The 19,609-nt window shown below is 38.8% G+C and overlaps 1 protein-coding gene across 14 annotated transcripts in view; it reads right to left on the bottom strand.

The window, feature by feature from the left end:
• Positions 1–19,609, bottom strand: part of mycbp2 (MYC binding protein 2) — a 256,550-nt gene that overhangs the window by 32,301 nt on the left and 204,640 nt on the right. For 12 of the 14 annotated variants that reach the window (XM_087987962.1, XM_087987958.1, XM_087987960.1 and 9 more), the window contains 9 exons: positions 16,293–16,460; positions 16,019–16,176; positions 10,800–10,999; positions 10,456–10,605; positions 8,068–8,228; positions 5,554–5,710; positions 4,403–4,630; positions 3,539–3,604; positions 2,546–2,785 (listed from right to left, as the gene is read on the bottom strand). In XM_087987962.1, coding sequence (XP_087844088.1) covers positions 2,546–2,785; positions 3,539–3,604; positions 4,403–4,630; positions 5,554–5,710; positions 8,068–8,228; positions 10,456–10,605; positions 10,800–10,999; positions 16,019–16,176; positions 16,293–16,460 — 1,528 coding nt within the window. The remainder of the gene's footprint in view (positions 1–2,545; positions 2,786–3,538; positions 3,605–4,402; positions 4,631–5,553; positions 5,711–8,067; positions 8,229–10,455; positions 10,606–10,799; positions 11,000–16,018; positions 16,177–16,292; positions 16,461–19,609) is intronic. The other 2 variants (XM_087987959.1, XM_087987956.1) reach the window with 2 other exon arrangements.

Raw genomic sequence — 19,609 nt, forward strand, 5'->3', positions numbered from 1 at the left:
CAAAATTATTTGGGTGAGAGGGCCAAAAGTAATATTTCCAAATTTGTTGATGACACCAAGCTGGGTGTGCATATGTATTGTAAGGAGGAAGCAAGATGACTTGAAAAGTACTTATAAGGGGAAATAAATGGGCTCAAATATAGCCGATGGATTAAGTATGAAGTTATTCATTTTGGTGTAAAATGAAGTTAGGTAGTATACTTCTTGAATGGTGAAAGGTTGGAAAATGCAGGTGTCCAAAAAGACTCAGGTTTCAAGTCACTAAAGTTAGCATGTAGGTACAGCAAGCAGTTAGGAGGGTAAATAGTTTGTTGGTCTTCATCACAAGGGGATTAGGAACAGATGTAAAGATGCCATGATCCAGTAGTTTAGAATCTTGGTAAGGCTTCAACTGGAATATACTATACAGGTTTGCTTCCCTTACATAAAGAAGGATAGATTTGCCACTGAGGGTGTGCAACAGAGATTTAACAAGTTACTCCCTGGGATAGCAAGATTGCATTGTGAAGAAAGGGTGAAGAAACCTGGTCTTCATATCCTAGAGTTTCAAAGAATGAGGGTTGATCTCACTGAAGTTTACAAAACTCTGGCAAGTGTGACAAAGTGGATGTAGATGCTTCCTCTGGAGACTAATGACATCAAGGGACATGGAGAAGGGGGATCAAAGATGGCGGCGACTCAGCAAGTCTGAGTCTATAGTGCTCCTCCCAAGACCTAGGCAATGTGGGCCACCCTCCTCCACCACACTCACCAAATCAATTAAAAATGGTTTTTATTTAATGTAATTAGTGGTTTAATACTAAATTTAAACAGTTCTCAGCAGACAGGAGCCCCTTCCCCACCCTCCTCAGCTGCAGCAGAAGTGTCCGCAGTCACCCCAGGGGATTTACCTATGGTGGCGAGCCTCGCAAAAATAATCTCCAAACTCGATGCGAAGATCGATGCTTTCAAAGAAGAGTCCCGAAGTCGATGGAATTCATTCTCGGCCGCGCTACAAAAGCACGGCCGAGACATCGAAGAAATTGAATGCCGAGTCAGAGGGGCAGAGCTAAAGGCCGCGACCTCAGAGGCCATTGCAGAATCGGCTGTGGATCGGGTCCGGATTCTCGAGCAGCGAGTCCGGAACTTAGAGAATCATATTGACGACCTCGAGAATCGAGGTCGGCGAAAAAATATTCATTTGCTGGGCCTTCCCGAACAGGAAGGCGGCGGCCAGCTTATAAGGTTCCTTGAATAATGGCTTCCGCAGTTATTGAATTTGGAGGCTGGATCAAGCCAGGTAAGGGTAGAATGGGCCTACTGGGTTGCAATACGCGGACCTGGCTCGAACCAGCGCTCGAAAAGGGACATGGAGATGATGCATAAGAATGGCAAAGAGATGATCATTCGTGACCCAATAATGTCAGAGAAGGCTCGATGGATTGAGGACTGAATGGCTTAAAACCATAGGAATCTTGACTGTGGTTACTTATGATAGTCCAGTTATACACAGTTAAAAATCACACAAAAACCAGGTTATAGTCCAACAGGTTTATCTGGAAGTACAAGCTTTTTGGCTGCTGCTCTTTCACTACTTACCCGATGAAGGAGCAGCGCTCCAAAAGCTGGTGCTTCCAAATAAGCCTTTTAGACTATAACCTGGTGTTGTGAGATTTTTAACTTTGTCCACCCCAGTACAACACCCGGCATCTCCACATCATAGTTATATACAACAGTAGAGAAATAACAGGAACAGGAATAGGCCATTTAATCCCCTTGACCCTTTTCCGTCATTCAACAAGATCATAGCTAATCAGCAGATCCACTTGCTCCACATCCTCAGATAGCTCTGGATTAAAAAAAAAACTCATCTGTAAACTAAGTTGACAAAACATTAATTGCAGTTGTGGAACAGAGTTCAGGTGAATGCAAGTGTTGTGGAAGAGAATTTATCAGGTGAGTGGAAGGGTTCCCTCACAATCCCTGAAAGGTCTAGCCCCTAATGTTTAGATTACATGACCCTGCACTCCTCAACCAGCAGACTTTTATTTCCCCCCATCTAACCTATCTGTTAAAAAGTCTGAATAAATTGCCACTAGTTTCTTCAATTTCCCCTTGTAATATCTTCTTTGGAGTTTTAATATTATCTTGGTAAACATAATGCTGTATTCCATCCAGAGCCACTATATCGCTCTTAAGGCATGGTATCCAAAACTGCTTGCAGTTGTGCTCTTACCAGGTTCTTGCTGACTGAAGCATTGCTTCTATCTCTGTATTCCAGTCTACTGGATATAAAGGCTAGCATTCCAATCATTTTAGCTCTCCTTGAACCAATTCTCAGCATTTTAATGATGCATACTCAAACCTGCAAGCTTTTTAGGACTTCCAGTTATTTAATTTGAATTTTACTATATAATTAGAAATTCTAAGGATGCACATTTTTGAAAGTTGGAAAGAAAAAAAACAAACTTGTGACTTCAGGTAATATTCACATTATGACAAGAGAGATGTGCATTTTGACAGTGATCAAAGAAAAATGTGACTTTGAAGGCCAATCACAATATACCTGTGATGTAATTAGTCGGAAAACTCGCAGGGTCTCTGCTTCACAGTTCTTCTGTTGAGCAACACTTGCTGAAATCTGTCCACCAATTTTAATGCTTTCATTTTCTTTCCATCCTAAAACCTTGACTTGTCGGACTCTTAGTGTGTTCTCTGGACCCTTGAGTTCTATTTTAATAATATGATTGCCTCCTCCAGGAAGTTCACTAGTTACCCATCCCATATGTCTGGAATCCATGTCAGTCTAAGAGCAGGAGAAAGAAATGAAAGTGGATTCATGTTTATTCTTGAAAGGGAATATACTAAATATGTTTAAAAGCAAAATAATTGTTAAAAAACAAAGTCACTCAATATTATTAAAAGAGTCTATTCTATCAGACAGCATAAAGAGTTAAGACCAAAAGAAAGGAAAGGCTATTTAGTCCATAAGGTTCTTTCTGCAGAACATGCATAGCTATATCAAAATGAAATCTCTCCTCCAACTCAACATCTCTTCATTATCATGCCAGGGAATCAAATTGAATGTACATTTCTGTTGCCTGAATTCCTTGTCTCATTATAGATTTAGCCCTGCATCTTCTGATCCTTACATATTACAGAGGAACCTAGTTTACCCAAAAGAGACAGGCAGGGAGTATTTCATTCGGTTAATTGAATTCTGGATAATCAAATGTCAGATAACATAGCAGGATAACATAACACAACAGGACTCCTGCTAGCCAAACATCGGGACCTTGCAATTTTGCCAAATAATCCGATATTCAGATAATCAAATGACAGATAATCGAGGTTCCTCTGTGTGTATAAGGCCAAATTAATGAAGGAACTGAAAAATAGCAATGAAACACAGACAATTTTAGTAATACTAGTGGAAAAGAAATTAGAAGAAAGTTTATATAGGCATGTTTCAAACAACAAGGGGAAGGGGAGAGAATAAAACATACTGTAATGAAAAAAGCTTTGCTTCCAAGAAGAACAATTTCTTCCAAATTCTTACTTGTTTAATTCTGCTTAGGTCTTCGGTTGCTTTTCCAGAAAAGAAGGTCATTGAAGATACCTTGTTCTACGTTGAGGGGGAAACAAAAAGTGTATCGCTGTAGTAAAGATATGACCATCAACAGTTCAATTGACAAGCACAAACATGCAGCTTAAATCATTAATCCTAATCACCCTACCACCATCACTTCTACCCTACTGTTTAAGTTTTTTGTTAGATTCTTCAACAATGGTTACTGAAGGGAATTGCAAAATGTGCTTTAAAATAAATAATGCTATGTACTAATTTTAAAATAATCAGCAAAAACAGGCAAGTATGAGCGAGTGATGAAAATTACACCCCAGTCTCACCCTCAGAGTTGTGATCTGGAATGCATTATCAGAAACCACTAGTGAAAGCAGGTTCAATAGCAACTTATAAAATGGATCTGGATCTGTACATGAAGAAAAAACTGCAAGGTTTTGGCAAGAGAGGAAAGTGGAACTAATTAATAGTTCCTTCAGAGTTGGTACAGTTGTATTATGCAGAATGGCTCCTTTCTGCACTGCACCATTCTAATGTAGGAAGAACTTTTTTTGTTGTACTGCTTGTTCAGTGTAATCAAAATTTTTTTAAGCTCCATCTCAGAGTTATACAGTACTTAAACACGGTCTTTTACATTAGTCTAAATAGATGTAATATTCATAGGATGTTAAACCTGCTGTGTATCTGAGTGCAGAGTGTCTCATTTGTCCATGATCTACAATCTACCATTTTAGTTCAGAACAAATAGAAGCTTGCCTATGGAAATGCTTGTGGTGTGGCAGTATAAAGTACTGAAAAGATAGAACCATCTACCAAAGAGACAACATTCGGAATTCTTACCCCCAAATCTCGAGAGTTGTCCACATGAACAGAAACATAGCGAACACAAATTCCTTTAACACAATTTATAGTTATACTCTTTGTTTTATTCTTGTCTTCATCTCCTGACTCCCAGAAAGTTTCTGTTGATCCATCCGTCAGACTACCAATCATAGCTGGTCTGCTAGATGTCTTAATATCAACAATTCCAGTGAGGTCTTTCAAACATGTTACTGTACAGGACTCCTGCTATGAAAGGAAGCAATATTATTTTTTGTGCTCTATGGAACATAGTCTGCCATATTGTCAAAAACGAAAAATCAGTCTCAAGTTTTGCTCTAAAATGTGTTGATTTTCCTTGATAAGATCAAATGGTGGAGAGAAAATCACCAAAATAAGAACCAATATACAAATATGCTTGATTACTTAGCCAAAGTCTTGCGTTCCTTAAAGATCAAAACACATTCAATCTCCACAAGAAAACAAACAGGTCAACCAGATGGCAACAAAATAAAAACGGAACAGCATCCTTTTAGGAATGTTAATCAGTGGTTGTGGCAGTCTTTAATCTTCCTGATTCCTTTTTATGAAACCCATTTTTGAGGCCACACACTCTTTTATAAAAAATGAATTATCTAGTATGTTTGTTGTAACTACATCAAGTAACTGAATAAAAAGAAATTTTCATGTATGTACACGATGAGACAATATAGGCATATTTCAAGGCTCAAGTTGTATTCGATTAAACGATGAATGCATTAAATTAATTATATCCACATACAGAAAATCAGTTCTTCTGTTTCCTTCTCTGATTCAACACATTTTATCCAGAGTGCAATGTGAATCAAACTTAGCACCTGTGTGTCACGTGGTATGTCATCTCAGTCGGGGCAAGTGGCCTCAATTCTGAGGAATTTTTGAAAGAGAAAATAATCTCTTCAGTGTTATCCAATTTTAACTGTATTTTGGGCAAGAAAAGCACTTGGTTCAGCAATAGTGTAGTACTGAAGCTGGACATACTGACTGTGACAGTGCACCAAACAATTTCTGGTATCAAGCAGAGAATAGGAACATCCTATACTGAGTTAACCAGAGGACAATCCCAGAAGCCTCATCTCATTTCAGTACTATTAAGCACAATAGTCCTGTGTAAACATAAAAATGTCCTTTACCTGATTCAAGGCTTCATAACCGGACTGCACACTGATGTTAAAGCTTTCTTCACTATCTCCATCATCGGATTTAGAAAGAATATTATTGATGTGGTGGAAAACATTGCTCTGATGAAGGAATTGATGATCAGATTGCTTGAATTTCAGACTCCAGCAGCTAGATACAAAGCCAAAAATTAGTAAAGAGATGTTTGTGGGAGGAAGACGGAGGAGGAAGACGGAGGAGGAAGACGGAGGAGGAAGACGGAGGAGGAAGACGGAGGAGGAAGACGGAGGAGGAAGACGGAGGAGGAAGACGGAGGAGGAAGACGGAGGAGGAAGACGGAGGAGGAAGACGGAGGAGGAAGACGGAGGAGGAAGACGGAGGAGGAAGACGGAGGAGGAAGACGGAGGAGGAAGACGGAGGAGGAAGACGGAGGAGGAAGACGGAGGAGGAAGACGGAGGAGGAAGACGGAGGAGGAAGACGGAGGAGGAAGACGGAGGAGGAAGACGGAGGAGGAAGACGGAGGAGGAAGACGGAGGAGGAAGACGGAGGAGGAAGACGGAGGAGGAAGACGGAGGAGGAAGACGGAGGAGGAAGACGGAGGAGGAAGACGGAGGAGGAAGACGGAGGAGGAAGACGGAGGAGGAAGACGGAGGAGGAAGACGGAGGAGGAAGACGGAGGAGGAAGACGGAGGAGGAAGACGGAGGAGGAAGACGGAGGAGGAAGACGGAGGAGGAAGACGGAGGAGGAAGACGGAGGAGGAAGACGGAGGAGGAAGACGGAGGAGGAAGACGGAGGAGGAAGACGGAGGAGGAAGACGGAGGAGGAAGACGGAGGAGGAAGACGGAGGAGGAAGACGGAGGAGGAAGACGGAGGAGGAAGACGGAGGAGGAAGACGGAGGAGGAAGACGGAGGAGGAAGACGGAGGAGGAAGACGGAGGAGGAAGACGGAGGAGGAAGACGGAGGAGGAAGACGGAGGAGGAAGACGGAGGAGGAAGACGGAGGAGGAGAAAAAAATCTAGACAGTCAAGGATTTTACTTGATTAGTTAAATTCTACTACCTACCCATTGTAAAATATTTAAAAGCATAGTTGATCATTTTAAGTGAGTGCATATACTGCAATTCCTTACGACTGTCTAATTGAATTCCGTGACATCTTATTATTCAACACGTTCACACAGTCTGGAGCATTAAAGTAAGCAAATCAGAAAACAAATCACAAAAATGAGGCCATTCAGTCCACTGTAGCTGTGCTGGCTCTTTAAAACAGCTGCAAGAAATGCAAGCATGAGCATTGCTGAAATAAGATTCAAGACAAAAATCCTTCGTAGAATGTATGGTGAAAAGATTTGACAGATTGTGTCCTTTTTAAGCAATATTTACATTCTGTACAACCTAGCAACGAGATGTAGATTTATTGATTTGAAAAAAAGTTTGGTATGCATAAAAGGCCATTCTGCAACTATGAACAGACAAACTAAAAGCTTCAAAAATATATTTCCAAAACACAGACAGCTTTGAAATGGGTCTACATCAAGCTGCTAACTTGCTGTTCACATGATAACTGCTAACTAACCAGCCATGTTTCTCCAAATTTACAGTTTATGTTCCAGGATTCTCCAGTCCACAACATGCATAAGTGTAACAAAGGTAAAGTTAAAATATAATTTTGACTATCATTGCAATCTAGTTCATTTCAGTTACAGAAAGTTTCTATCACTTCCTATTTCAATTGTGACCTCATCCAAACATAAGTAGTTCCTAGCAATTGTTCACTGGACAGTAACCAGGAATAAGATATTAGCTCATTTTCTCTTCAACAGACTGGATAGCTGAGACCAATCGTGGGCACTTCCATTAACTGTACAAACCAATGCTTAGTAACTCAAAGATCTTGGTCTACAAGACTGATTATCATGTCACCTATAATCTCAAGTACAATGAATAAGATTTATCCCAAAATATCTGCAGATAAGTCAATTACAGGATTTAATCAGAACCGTTCTTTGAAGGGTGTTAATCTTATGGTGACACTGGATGGACAACTATTTCTCAAGGCGGAGGTGAGTACTGTAGATTAGAGTCAAGATTTGAGTGATGCTGGAAACGCACAGTAGGTCAGGCAGCATCCGAGGAGCAGAAAAATCAACGTTTCAAGGCAAAAGTTGGATTCCTAATTAAGGGCTTTTGCCCGAAACGTCGACTTTCCTGCATTCCCAGCACCGCTCTAATCTTAACTATTTCTCAAAGTCTATATTAATTATCAAGTAAATTATTCAGAATTTGCTGATGCAGTTTAGGAAGACTAAATAATTTTTACAGCAAATAAGCTTTAATGTTACATGTACACCCAAAAGGTGATATCAAATATATGCTTCACAGCATGGAATCAGAATTTTATTTTGATATCAGGTAGTCAAATTAAATATTCCATCCCTAGATGATAAATTTGATAAAGCAATGTCACTCCTTTCATATTTTTGCAGTTGATATGATTTATTCCATTTTTTTGTAAAATAAAACCTACCGTAAAGCCATTTGTTGCAGTGAGCTGCCACTGGGTAGAGACATCATTAGGTCCGAAATAGTTTGCAGCAGCCGGTGAAACGTTTCAGGTAAAGGATGAGCAGCTTCTCCAGCAATTACAATGTCAGACAATGGGTGTTCACACACTCCAGTATCTCTTTCCTGTTTTATATTAAAAAAAAGTACTTGGAAACCTTTATTGACAACGGTTTTGAATTTAGCAACTTTGTCCATTATATATTTATGTTCTTCGAAGGAAAGGAATTGGATGAGGCGCTCAATGAAGGTGAAAGTGCTCCAGCATTAGATTAGATTAGATTCCTGACAATGATGAACAGTCCCTTCGGCCCAATCAGTCCACACTGACCCTCCGAAGAGTAACCCACCCAGACCCATCTCCCTCATGCACCTAGCACTATGGGCAATTTAGCATGGCCAATTCACCTAACCTGCACATCTATGGACTATGGGAGGAAACCAGAGCACTCGGAGGAAACCAACACAGACATGGGGAGAATGTGCAAACTTCACACAGTCACCCAAAGCAGGAATCGAACCTGCGTCCCTGGTGCAGTGAGGCAGCAGTGCTAACCATTGAGTCACCGTGTCACCATTAGCAGATCCACATACAAGATTTGGAAAGAAATCAGAAATAACGTTTCAGGTCAAGCGACCGTTCCTCAGAACTTCCTCTGTTCTGTTGAAGGGTCACTCGACCAAAAATGTTAACTGTTGATGTCTTTCCACAGATGCTACCAGACCTGCTGAGCTTTTCCAATAATTTCTCTTTTTGTTTCTGATTTACAGCATCCACAGTTCTTTTGGTTTTCATGTACAAGATGTGGTTGGTGAAAGTCATGCAACTATGCTCATATCACAACATGACAAAAGACATTGAAATTGTAGTAGTGGAGTGAGATTTAAGTGTCAGTTGCAACGGGTGATATGATAATGATAGTACACACAAAATACAAGATGTACCTGTGCTCTACCACATTTAAGTGAAATGCACTCATGGGATGTGGGAATCTCAGGCTGCCATCAAGCCAGCATTTATTATCCATCCTCGATTACCATTGAGAAGGTGAAGATTGTGGCCAGCTGCCTTCCTGAACCCCTGCAGACTATTTGCTATAGATATTCCCACAATGCCGTTCAGGAAGGTATTCGAAGATTTTGACTCAGTGACGCTTAAAGCAGGTGTGATACATTTCCAAGACAAGATGAAGTGTGACTTGGAGAGGATCTTGCAAGTGGTGGTCTTGCTATGTATTTACTTGACTGACTATATAGGAACATCATTGTAAATAGCTACTTTTCCAATTATCATCATAAAACCATGTGCCAAGCATAGTTATCAATAACTATACTTAGAGACTGTCTTGATCTTTGTGACACGACTACAGAATCTGCAGACCACAATAATCTAAAAAATAATAATAATAAAAATAATAGTACGTTTTCCACTAGGACTTTTCATGCATTTAAAATGAGTGGGCACGTTTGCTTGCACAATAGATAAATGCTGCTGCTCCTCATTTGGCTTTCCAGCATGAGTTTATGTATACATTAATGGTAATTGTCAATTGGAGATCCATGACACATTATTCATTATTTTCAAATCCTGCCACTGAGGTAAAATTACAGTCATTAACATTGGAAGACCAGGAGGGTGTTTACAATTAAAAACTCACTAAAATAAAGCCTCCATTAATTTTGACCATTTCCAAAATTATCATCTGCAAAGGATACCATAACTAAAACAAAATTGATATAATTGTGAGATTTTGTGAAAAGCCTTGAGCATGCTTTATACACGCAAACTCTTTGTTTATTTGGCATTCAAAATATCCTGTCAGTGATGAGCCAGTTGATCCCTTGAAGAGAAGAGTTATCATTTGAATTCTGGTGACTATTTGTGGACAGCACACAAAATTGATAAAACGCATCAATTTCTTCTGAGTTATTTTCCTGGCAGTCTGCAAGTCCATGCTCATTTCTGCTTCACTTCAAATAAACCAATATCAGAAAAGTGAAGATAATTTATCTAATTTCTAAATGTAGGTAATTGGACGTAGAACAGAGGAACAGGAGTAGGCCTCCTCATGCCTATGCTGTCAATCATTCAATGAGATCAAGACTGAAATGTGGCCTAATTTCATGTACTTACTTTCGGTCAATATCCCTTAACATTATTGCTTCATAAAAATGTGTCTACCTCAGGTTTAAAATTAACAACTAATCTAGCATGAATTGCCATTTATGGAGGAGAGTTCCAAACATCTACCACCCATTGTACATAGCTCTGAGTTAATAATGCAAGCTAATCCAAACATCACTTCCTTTCTAATGAGGAAATTATTCGAAGCAACTGCAATATTTAACCAACCTGTTCTACATTCTCTTTGTTCACCTTGTTATCATCAGCTTCTTCATCCTCAGATTCCAAAGGAGCAGGAGTCAGGGATGCCACAAAATGCCACAGAATATCGTGGAGTGCAGTTGTCTGAATTACACTGCACAATAGCCAGTTAAAGGCCTGTTTAAATTGAAAAACAGTGACAAAACATTAGGCTTCGTTTATTAGACAAAACTTCAAAATGCTATTAAAATTGAATCAGTATATTGTCTGAATCACAAATGTAGGTAATTCCTGACTTCTTAGCCACTGAATTAATTACCAGGCAGATATTTTAGCTCCATGAAAATATATGTATTGATCATTGCACTGACCTCCATAGCGTACACTCTGCAAGCAGATTTCCTTAGTGCGTGCTTCATTGCCATTTCCAACCCTTCCAGATCATGGTGCTGTATGACAAATGCTAGAACAGGCCACTGAAAATTTCGTTCCCCTTTGGGCAGTGAACTGTGAGCTGAGATTAGACGAGATAGTTCCGGAGAAGGATGTCGAAGAAGAGATGATCCCACTTCTGTTTGAAGAAGAAAATTTATTAACATTTGGATGTAAAATAGACCACATTAAAATTTAAAGGCTGTATTATTCTAACAAGTGTTTGTTATATACTGCATCGCACATATAAGCCCTGGTTGGAAGAGGCTTTCTCCATTCATTCCAAGCGAGAGTTTTGGAGATTCATCATCCTGTGAGCTGGAGTTTCTGGTAAGTCCATTTGCTAGCAGAAAATACACAGGTTCTCCACAGATTATATAATTTAAGCAGTACTTTTGGGGCAATTCATCAAACTTCAAAGTTTTAACTGGCAGCTTAAGGTGAAATGCACAAACCTAGTGAATAGCATGTCTCCAAACTCATCTGAATTGTCGTTTGAAAAATTATCTTGTAATTACAGAGGAATGATTCAGAAGCAAAAAAAGCACACCTCAAAGAATTCACTGGCAAATCTTTTCTTTATTTGGGAAAAATATGGATGTAAACAGAGTAAGAGAAAAGGTAAGGTAAAGAAGAAATAGTATTTATGTGATAGCTTTTCTAAAGCCCAAAGACTGCGGAAGAAAGGGAAAACATGGAAAGCAAAGTGATGCTTTTATTTGTTCATAGGATATAGGTGTCAACTGGACCAGCATCTATTGAATACCTTCATTGCTCTGACAGAGTGACGGCAAACAACCTCTTAAGCTATTGCTGTCCTTGGGGCATTCCTGGATTTTGACAAAGTCACAGTGACCAAACAAACAGTCACGCAGTTCCAAGTCATGATGCTGTTTGACTTGGAGTGAGAAGGGAGATTGCAGATGATAATGTTCTTATGCATCTGATGCTTTTGCCCTTCTACGTGGTAGAAGTCACAGGTTTATAAGGTGCTGTTGTTGCAGCCTTGCTGATCTACTGCAGTATATCTTGTAGATGGCACACACTGATCTCACTGTGCATCAATAATTTCGGTAGTGAATGCTGAAGGTGGTGGATGGAGTGTCAATCAAGCAGATGCTTTTTCCTGGAGGGAAAGAGTATTCTATCACACTCCGAACTTATGCCTTGTATTTGGTGAAGACACTAGGAAAACAGGAGAAGAGTTACTGGCTACAGAACTCCCAGCCTCTGACCTGCGCTTGTGGCCACAGTATTTATATGCTGGTCCAGTTCAGTTTCTGTTCAATGATAACCCCCAGGATGTTGATAGTGGGAAGGTGATTGATATTAAACAGCATTACAATTGCTGAATCTTCTACCATCAACAGATTGGAATGACTTCCCCGCCTAGTTAGCCACAGGGTCAGGGGACAGGAAGCCTGCCAAAGCGAACATCAGATGATCTGCAGCCATTTGAGTGGCTGTTAATAAGCTGGAGATGGAAATTGTGACCTAGAAATCCCAATTCAGGCTGCAGCTCTCTAATAATTTAATAATTGCTAATACAATGGAGGGGCTGGTAGCATTGGATAGATTTGAATCAACGTTTGGTGGTCCGGCAAAGTTGGCAGGTCCAAGTGAAGAGGGCCCTTGAGGTGTTGATATATTTGTTAAGAAAGGACCCTCACTCCATTGTCCTCCAATTACTCACAAAGGGAAACTTACCGGAATGCATACTTGGCATGGTTAAATCCTGATAACTGTGGGCTAAGGCCCTTATGTGGTATTAATTATCTATTTAAGGGTCTCAACTATCCAACTGGCAGGCAGACTGCTCAATGTCACCTCAACAGTTGGCATAATTGTGGAAGGGGCTAGGTGATGACCAAAATGCTTGCTGGATTAAATTAATCTTCCAGCTTTAAAACCATTGGTGGGTGAGTTTTAAGTCCAGCCCATTAAGATTGTTTCAGGAGAAAGAGGGTGGGTGGATAAATGTCTTTGCAGCTTAAAACAGAGGGAGGGTTTAGGAAGAAAATAACACTGCTTACATCAGTAAAACAGGTGATGAAAACAACTGCAGAGGGAATCTCAAAACAGTCAAAAGAGGGAACTCATCAGATGACACTTTTGAAGTTATTTAGGCATGACATAGATACCTCCTGCAGCTCTGAGATGTCAGCTTGCCAACATTTTGAAATCGTTACAATAATGGACATTCACTAGCAAGGCTCTATATCTACTTGTATAATGGCATAACTTAGAGCTATGTAATAGGAGCCATCCACTGTAATATGGAACAGACGTTCATTTCCATTGCATATTTATGTCTTTAGTTCTTTTAAAAGTGAATTGAACAAACAAACATATACAGGAGAAACATGATGCAAATTGTTCATCTACTTTCGTTCCTACTAAGTGCACATGCAGAATCATGGAAACATTGTAACTATGACAGTTTTGATAGAGTTGCCCAACTTAGTCATACATTACATAACACTGCAAATTAATGTTTAATATTCATGACCACTGTTTTGTTTGAAATTTCCTACAGAAAGTGCTAAAATAGATTTAATGTTTTGTCACCAATATAATCACAAATTTGAATCAAATGGAAATGGCAAACACCATGCTTCACTGTTTCAGGGATCAGCTTGCTAAACTTTTGTTCATCACCGCTCCTGCATTCCAACCTGCTTGCCATCCTTTGCTGCTTGGCTACTTCCCCCATTGCAGCATTCTCTTGCTTTGATATTGACTCTAATATCAGCACCAATCGGGAATCCAGTAGCCTAACTCTGCAATAATACTCGATAGAGCTGACACAGGAGCAACGTGGTAACTAATTTACGAACATTTCTTCACATTTCTTTCTCTTCCTACAGTCATATTGCCTTTAGTTAAAACCTTTTTATGATTACTTTTGATTTTGACAATTGCAATTTCAATTTGCACAAGCACTCAAAGACTGAAAAATATGCCTGAGCAAATAACATTAAGAGTTGATTTGTGTCAATAGTGCGCTGCAAACAAGCCATTCAATATGAATAACAGTGAATCCTCACTCCAATGTGTGTAGGGCTGAGATACAATTTATATTATCTTTATTGTAACATAATTTCACAGTGTATTTGAAATGTCATTGTAAATATGATGTTGAGCCACATAAAAAGTGATATTCGATTTAAAGATCAAAAATTTGGTCAGATTGGTAGGCCTCAGTAAGTGCCTTAAAAAAAGGAAAAATAGGTAAAAGGATACGGATTGGGTTGGAGGTATAACCACTGATACTGGAGTTAATCTGGTTGGTTGGGTCAATCTGACTTTTACTTTTAAAAGACATTGCAATTTTTAAAAATTCCAATTTGTTGAATTTAATTTTTAAATTATAGCACAGGTGTGAAGAGAAGATTCTGCTTAATCACATTAGAATGGTCTGAAACAGTTAAGCATTACTGGAGACACATAAGGCAAAGCATTCAAATTCTGTTAGGCTTCCAAATGTAAGAATGGCTCATCTTTTCTTCAGATGGAGCTGTGAAAGTGTGTCAGAAAGACACTAAAATAAATTCCAGGACTAAGGTTGAATAGCAACTACTGAAGATGCGGGTAATGTAGGTAACGTAGAAAGGAGCGACAATAGGCCATTCAGTCCCTCGAACTTGCTCTGCAATTCATGAAGAACTTGACTGATCTGACACTAACATCAAATCAGCATTAGAGCCCAATCTTAATAATCTTTCACCCTTTTGATTTAGCTATCCACCTCTGTTAAGAAGTATTCAAGGACTCTGCTTCCTTCACCTTTTCAGGAAGAGATCTGCAAAGATTTTCAACCCTCAGAAAACAAAAACCTTGCCTGTGTGTTATATGGGTGATCCCTGATTTTTAACAAGTGACCTCTCATTCTAGATTCGCCCATAAGAGAAAACATCCTCTCCACCTCCACCATGTCAAGATCCCTCATGTTTGAATCAAGTCACTGCTTGTTTTTCTCAACTGCAGTAGATACAAGCCCAACCTATCCAACCTTTCTTCAGAAGACACCCCATTCATTTCAGGTCTTCATCTGGTAAATAGGTTTTGAACCATTTCCAATGCATTCACATCCTTTCTTAAAAAAAAAACCAACTTGCTGCACATCAGATGTGGAACCCCAGTATCCTGGTATAATTAAAACACAATTTCCTTACTTCTGTTTTCAATTCCCTCTGTAATAAATGCCAATACATCCTTTAGTTTTCCTAATAAGTTACTATATCTGCAAACTAACCTTTGACAATTCATGCACTGGGATTACAGTGGCTATTTTCACATTACTACATCGTAAGTAGTTTGATTAAGCCACTGGCAAAGAATTGATAGATAGTCTCATCTTTAAAATCAATAAAGTAGTTTTCCATTGTCTTCCTACTAAAGAGATTGCATGCAGTGGCACAGACTTTATTCCAATAGGTCAATGATTGGCACCCATTATTCATTCAACTTGTCCATTTAACCTAAGTGACTTTGCTCTGCAAGTTGATGGAAAGATAGAATGGAAAACTAAGGCAAGAAACTGTTTATCAACACAAATTAAGAACTGAAATTAACAAAGCGAAGACAGAGAAAGAAATGTAGTTAGTTAGTATATTCAATGTCAAATCAAGTACACAAAGAGGGGAAAAAGAAAAATTGCAAATTAAAACAACAGCATGAGACCTCACACCTGCAGCAGAGTGATTGGTGGACTGTAATTAACACATGAACATTTTAAAGGATACTTAAGATTGAAACAGACACGATTTAGCATTCTATGGTCAGTTTAAATCATAGCAAGCAAATATAACAAACTACCATTGCTTTGCATGTGAAGTTATCAGCAAATTCCTATGTTTATGAAATGAATAGCAGTGGTACATTTCTGAAAACTAGTTGTCAATTTCCCAGCACCTGCCCTTACCTAAAGTTGCTGTAGCTTTGCATACTAAGCAAGGGAAGTGGTATTATTTTAACAGCAAATTTTGGATCGTTATGATTTTCAGATTCTGGATACTAGTGTGTCTCTAAAACTAAGAAATTAATGGCTGTTAATACCATTGCCTGATCTAACTTGGTATTTTTGAGACTCAAAATATCAAAATGAAGATAAAAGTATTGAAGAAAAAATATCATTGTAACCAGAAAAACTTCTCACCTGCATCACCACTGTTAACTCTTCGCCTAGGAATAGCCTTCACACGGGCTGGTGAAGTAGAATGCTGCTTGTCATATTCTGATGCAACAACGGAGTATGATCTTTGAAAGACGCTACGTTTTGTTGTATCATTTTCCATTATTGGGCTTGTTTCAAGACTATAAAAATAGGCACAAAGCAGCATTGCTTAACGTAGTTAAGGAAGGAGCTATCAATTCTAATATTCATCTTTAATACCACGTTCCATCAATGAACAATTGTACAATGGAAGTACCTGGGAGGCATAGACTTCAAGTTAGTTTCAGGCTCATCAAATACATGAGGGCAGGCATCTGGTGTGACAGATATGTACGGCGCTGGAACCGAGGTGGAACGAAGGTATCTCATTTCATCTTGAAACAGGTGATCATCATGGTAACCATGAAAGTTCTCTGAATGCTGTCTGTCAGGCAGAATTTCACAATTTTGATTCACATTTAAATTGTAGCAGTGAACGATTTTCACAAGGTATTGACTTTTCAAAATCTATATTTGCTAAACCAAATTACAGAGGACTGAGGAAAGTTGTTTCAAGCTTAAAAATCATTGTGATTTAATGAATGAAACTCAATCCGAGAAATACCTTTATTTTTGACGTATATTTTGGGGCAAAACAAAATAAAGATCGAGTGTTATCGTGCATGAATTGCAAAAGATTAAAATGCAGGTACAGCAAGTAATTAGGAAAGCTAATAGAACGTTATCATACACTGCTCGGGGCATTAAATGCAAATGTAGGGAAGTTAGGCTACTGTTATACAGGGCATTGGTGAGACTGCGCCCGGAAAACTGTACTGTACTGGTCTTCTTATTTAAGGTAGGACCTAAATGCTTTGGAAGTAATTCACAGAATGTTTAGTAGATTAATAACTGGAATGGGTAGGCTGTGTTGCGAAAAAAAAAGGGTGGACAGGCTGGGTTTATATTTTAGTTTAGAGATTAGATGAGTGAGAAGTGACTTGACTGAAACATTCAAGATCCAGAGAGGTCTTGAAAGAGTGGATACAGAAAGGATACTTCCTTTACCACAGATCTAGAATGAGGGCTAATTGTTTAAAAGTAAGGAATCAACTATTAAGACAGGTACAAGGAGAAATTATTTTTCTTATAGACAGTAATGCGTCTTTGGAACTCTAATGCAATTTTGAATTGCCACCCAGTCAATCACATTAAAGAATCCCCACATCCAGGCAACTGTAAATAAAAAACCTAAATGTCAAAATAATTGCCAGAGAGTGGAAGCAGTCTTTGAATATTTTTAAGGCAGAGATAGATACATTTGTGATAAGCAAGGTATTAAAAGGTTATTAGAAGTAGACAGGAATGTGGAGTAATCAGATCAGTCAATCTCTGAGCAGGCTGGATGGCTAGAGTTGCCTATTCCTGCTCCTAATTGATATGTTTGTATCTTTCGGAATGTTTCTTTAATTTGCTATTATAAGGTAAGAATTGTGCAGAAATTCTACAAACCTCATGTCAATCTTCCAAATTACTCAAACTGGTATGTTTGATGCACATCAGGGTTTTGTTAGTTCCAGATACATCTCTCTTTGCTGCTGTCCCCCAATGTCAGCTTTCCCAGAAAGCATGTCATATGTTCTTGCTCATCCAAGCTATATAATCTATTATTTCAGCTAAAGCTACTTAACGTTTTAAGGACAAAGGTGGATCACAGAATTCCCTCAGTGTGGAAGGAGGTCATTCGGCCCATCAAGTCCACGTTGACCCTCAAAAAAGAATACCCTCTCCGTATCGTACTACATTTTCCCATGGCTAATCCCTCTCGTCAGCACATGCCTGGATGCTATGGGCAATTTAGTGTAGCCAATCCACCTAACCTGCACATCTTTAGACTGTGGGAGGACCACGGAAACCCACACAGGCACAACGAGAACATGCAGACTCCATACAGACAGTTGCCCTTACCTGGAATCGATCCTGGGTTCCTGGCACTGTGACTATAATATTACTCAGCATTTTAAGTGAAAATTAATGACTTTAGTTCAAGCGTTAACAGTCATTGCAGAATGGTCCTTGAAAGGGCAACGTGATGATAATGGGACACTGGCCTTGATTCTATCTGCATTCCCAAATTGTGAATCTCAGAATTCAATATTGAAGGGGTCAGATCTTTCCTGAACAAGCAAGTCATTATATTAACAAAAGAAATACTTGCACATAACTGATTTCCCAAGGCTTTCTTATTGACTAACTTAAAATAAACACTGGTGCTGATCTTGCCAGAAAAGTAACAGCAAATTTAATGATGTTATTGATCTAGAAATCAAATGTGTATTCAGTGAATTAAAAGATATGTGAGGAATCTCCTTTTCCAGAACTCACTTGCCAATTTATACAACTCCACTGTCTACTTTGAGTAAATGGTATTATGCCGTGAATTCCTGTTATTTTTAAAGGACTTGGATGTGTATTAGTTATCCAAAAACCTCACGATGGAAAGTTACGGCTGGAACTTAACTGTGAAAGCATCTCTTTAACAACATGGCTAATATGGAACATTGATGAATCTTTCCATACAAGAAAATGAAGGATTCAAATCATTCAATCCTACCTGCATGCAATAAATTCAGACATTTTAGTGTTTTTTATCTTTACTTATCCAATCTGCCTTTTGTTTACTCTCTCTCTCTCCCCTCAATCCATTTTCCACTTTCTTTTTCTGTACTGAATTTGTTTCTCATTCATCAACTCTAAATAATCAGGTTTTATCTCACTTTCTCATTCCTTAAATCCAATCGTCACTCCATAAAATGTGGGGCAAAATAAAGGCCATCATCACTGACCTCCAAAAATGTTCACTGAGATCTCATGACACTTGTGGCATCAACATTAGCACTTGCTATACAATGATTTGTTTCCTGGGGAGTCTGAGACAAGATGAAACAATGCCATGAAGGTGCCCAGTCAATCCCATTGAAGAATTCCTACATCTAGCCAACTTTTAAAAAAAAATACTAATAACCAAAATATTTACAGAGAGTAAACTAAAGGTTGGGGAATTAATATGTAGATACAGAAGTTGAAAGGTCATTAACAAACTTTTTAAAAAGTTTGTAAATCAACCAATTATTCATTATGTAAACATTTAATAATGCTCCATAAATCTAAATTTATTTTTCAGGACCGGTCCTTCTGTTCAATAGCAGTTATTGCCTCAGATCAATGGTAAAAAATTACACTTCAATTAAAGAATCGTTTTTCACAAGGTTCTGACACAGTGACGAGAGCGCAGAAAAGAAGAGGTTCTTGTGAAATGAACTGTTCTGCCTAATTCCTAGCTTTTGGGGGTGGGCCAGGATCTATAGCACTTCACCACCTCAGGATTACTATCACAATCTGTGCTTCCCTAAATCCTGAAGTGCAGTCAGATTTGGAGGAATCATGATCCACAGTTCTGCCAATTACTCATCAAATAAATTTGCATCATTGGTGAAGGAGATGACCTCACTGTTCATTAAGGTCCCAAATGCCACATTACCCTTGTATTATTAATCTACTCTTCCAGCAAGTTCTGCTACAAATTCTTTCAGC

The sequence above is a fragment of the Chiloscyllium plagiosum genome, unplaced genomic scaffold (genome assembly GCF_037043375.1).
Source record: "Chiloscyllium plagiosum isolate Xiang-an unplaced genomic scaffold, Cpla_swu_hap1 HiC_scaffold_6, whole genome shotgun sequence".
In the NCBI taxonomy this organism is placed as follows: Eukaryota; Metazoa; Chordata; class Chondrichthyes; order Orectolobiformes; family Hemiscylliidae; genus Chiloscyllium; species Chiloscyllium plagiosum.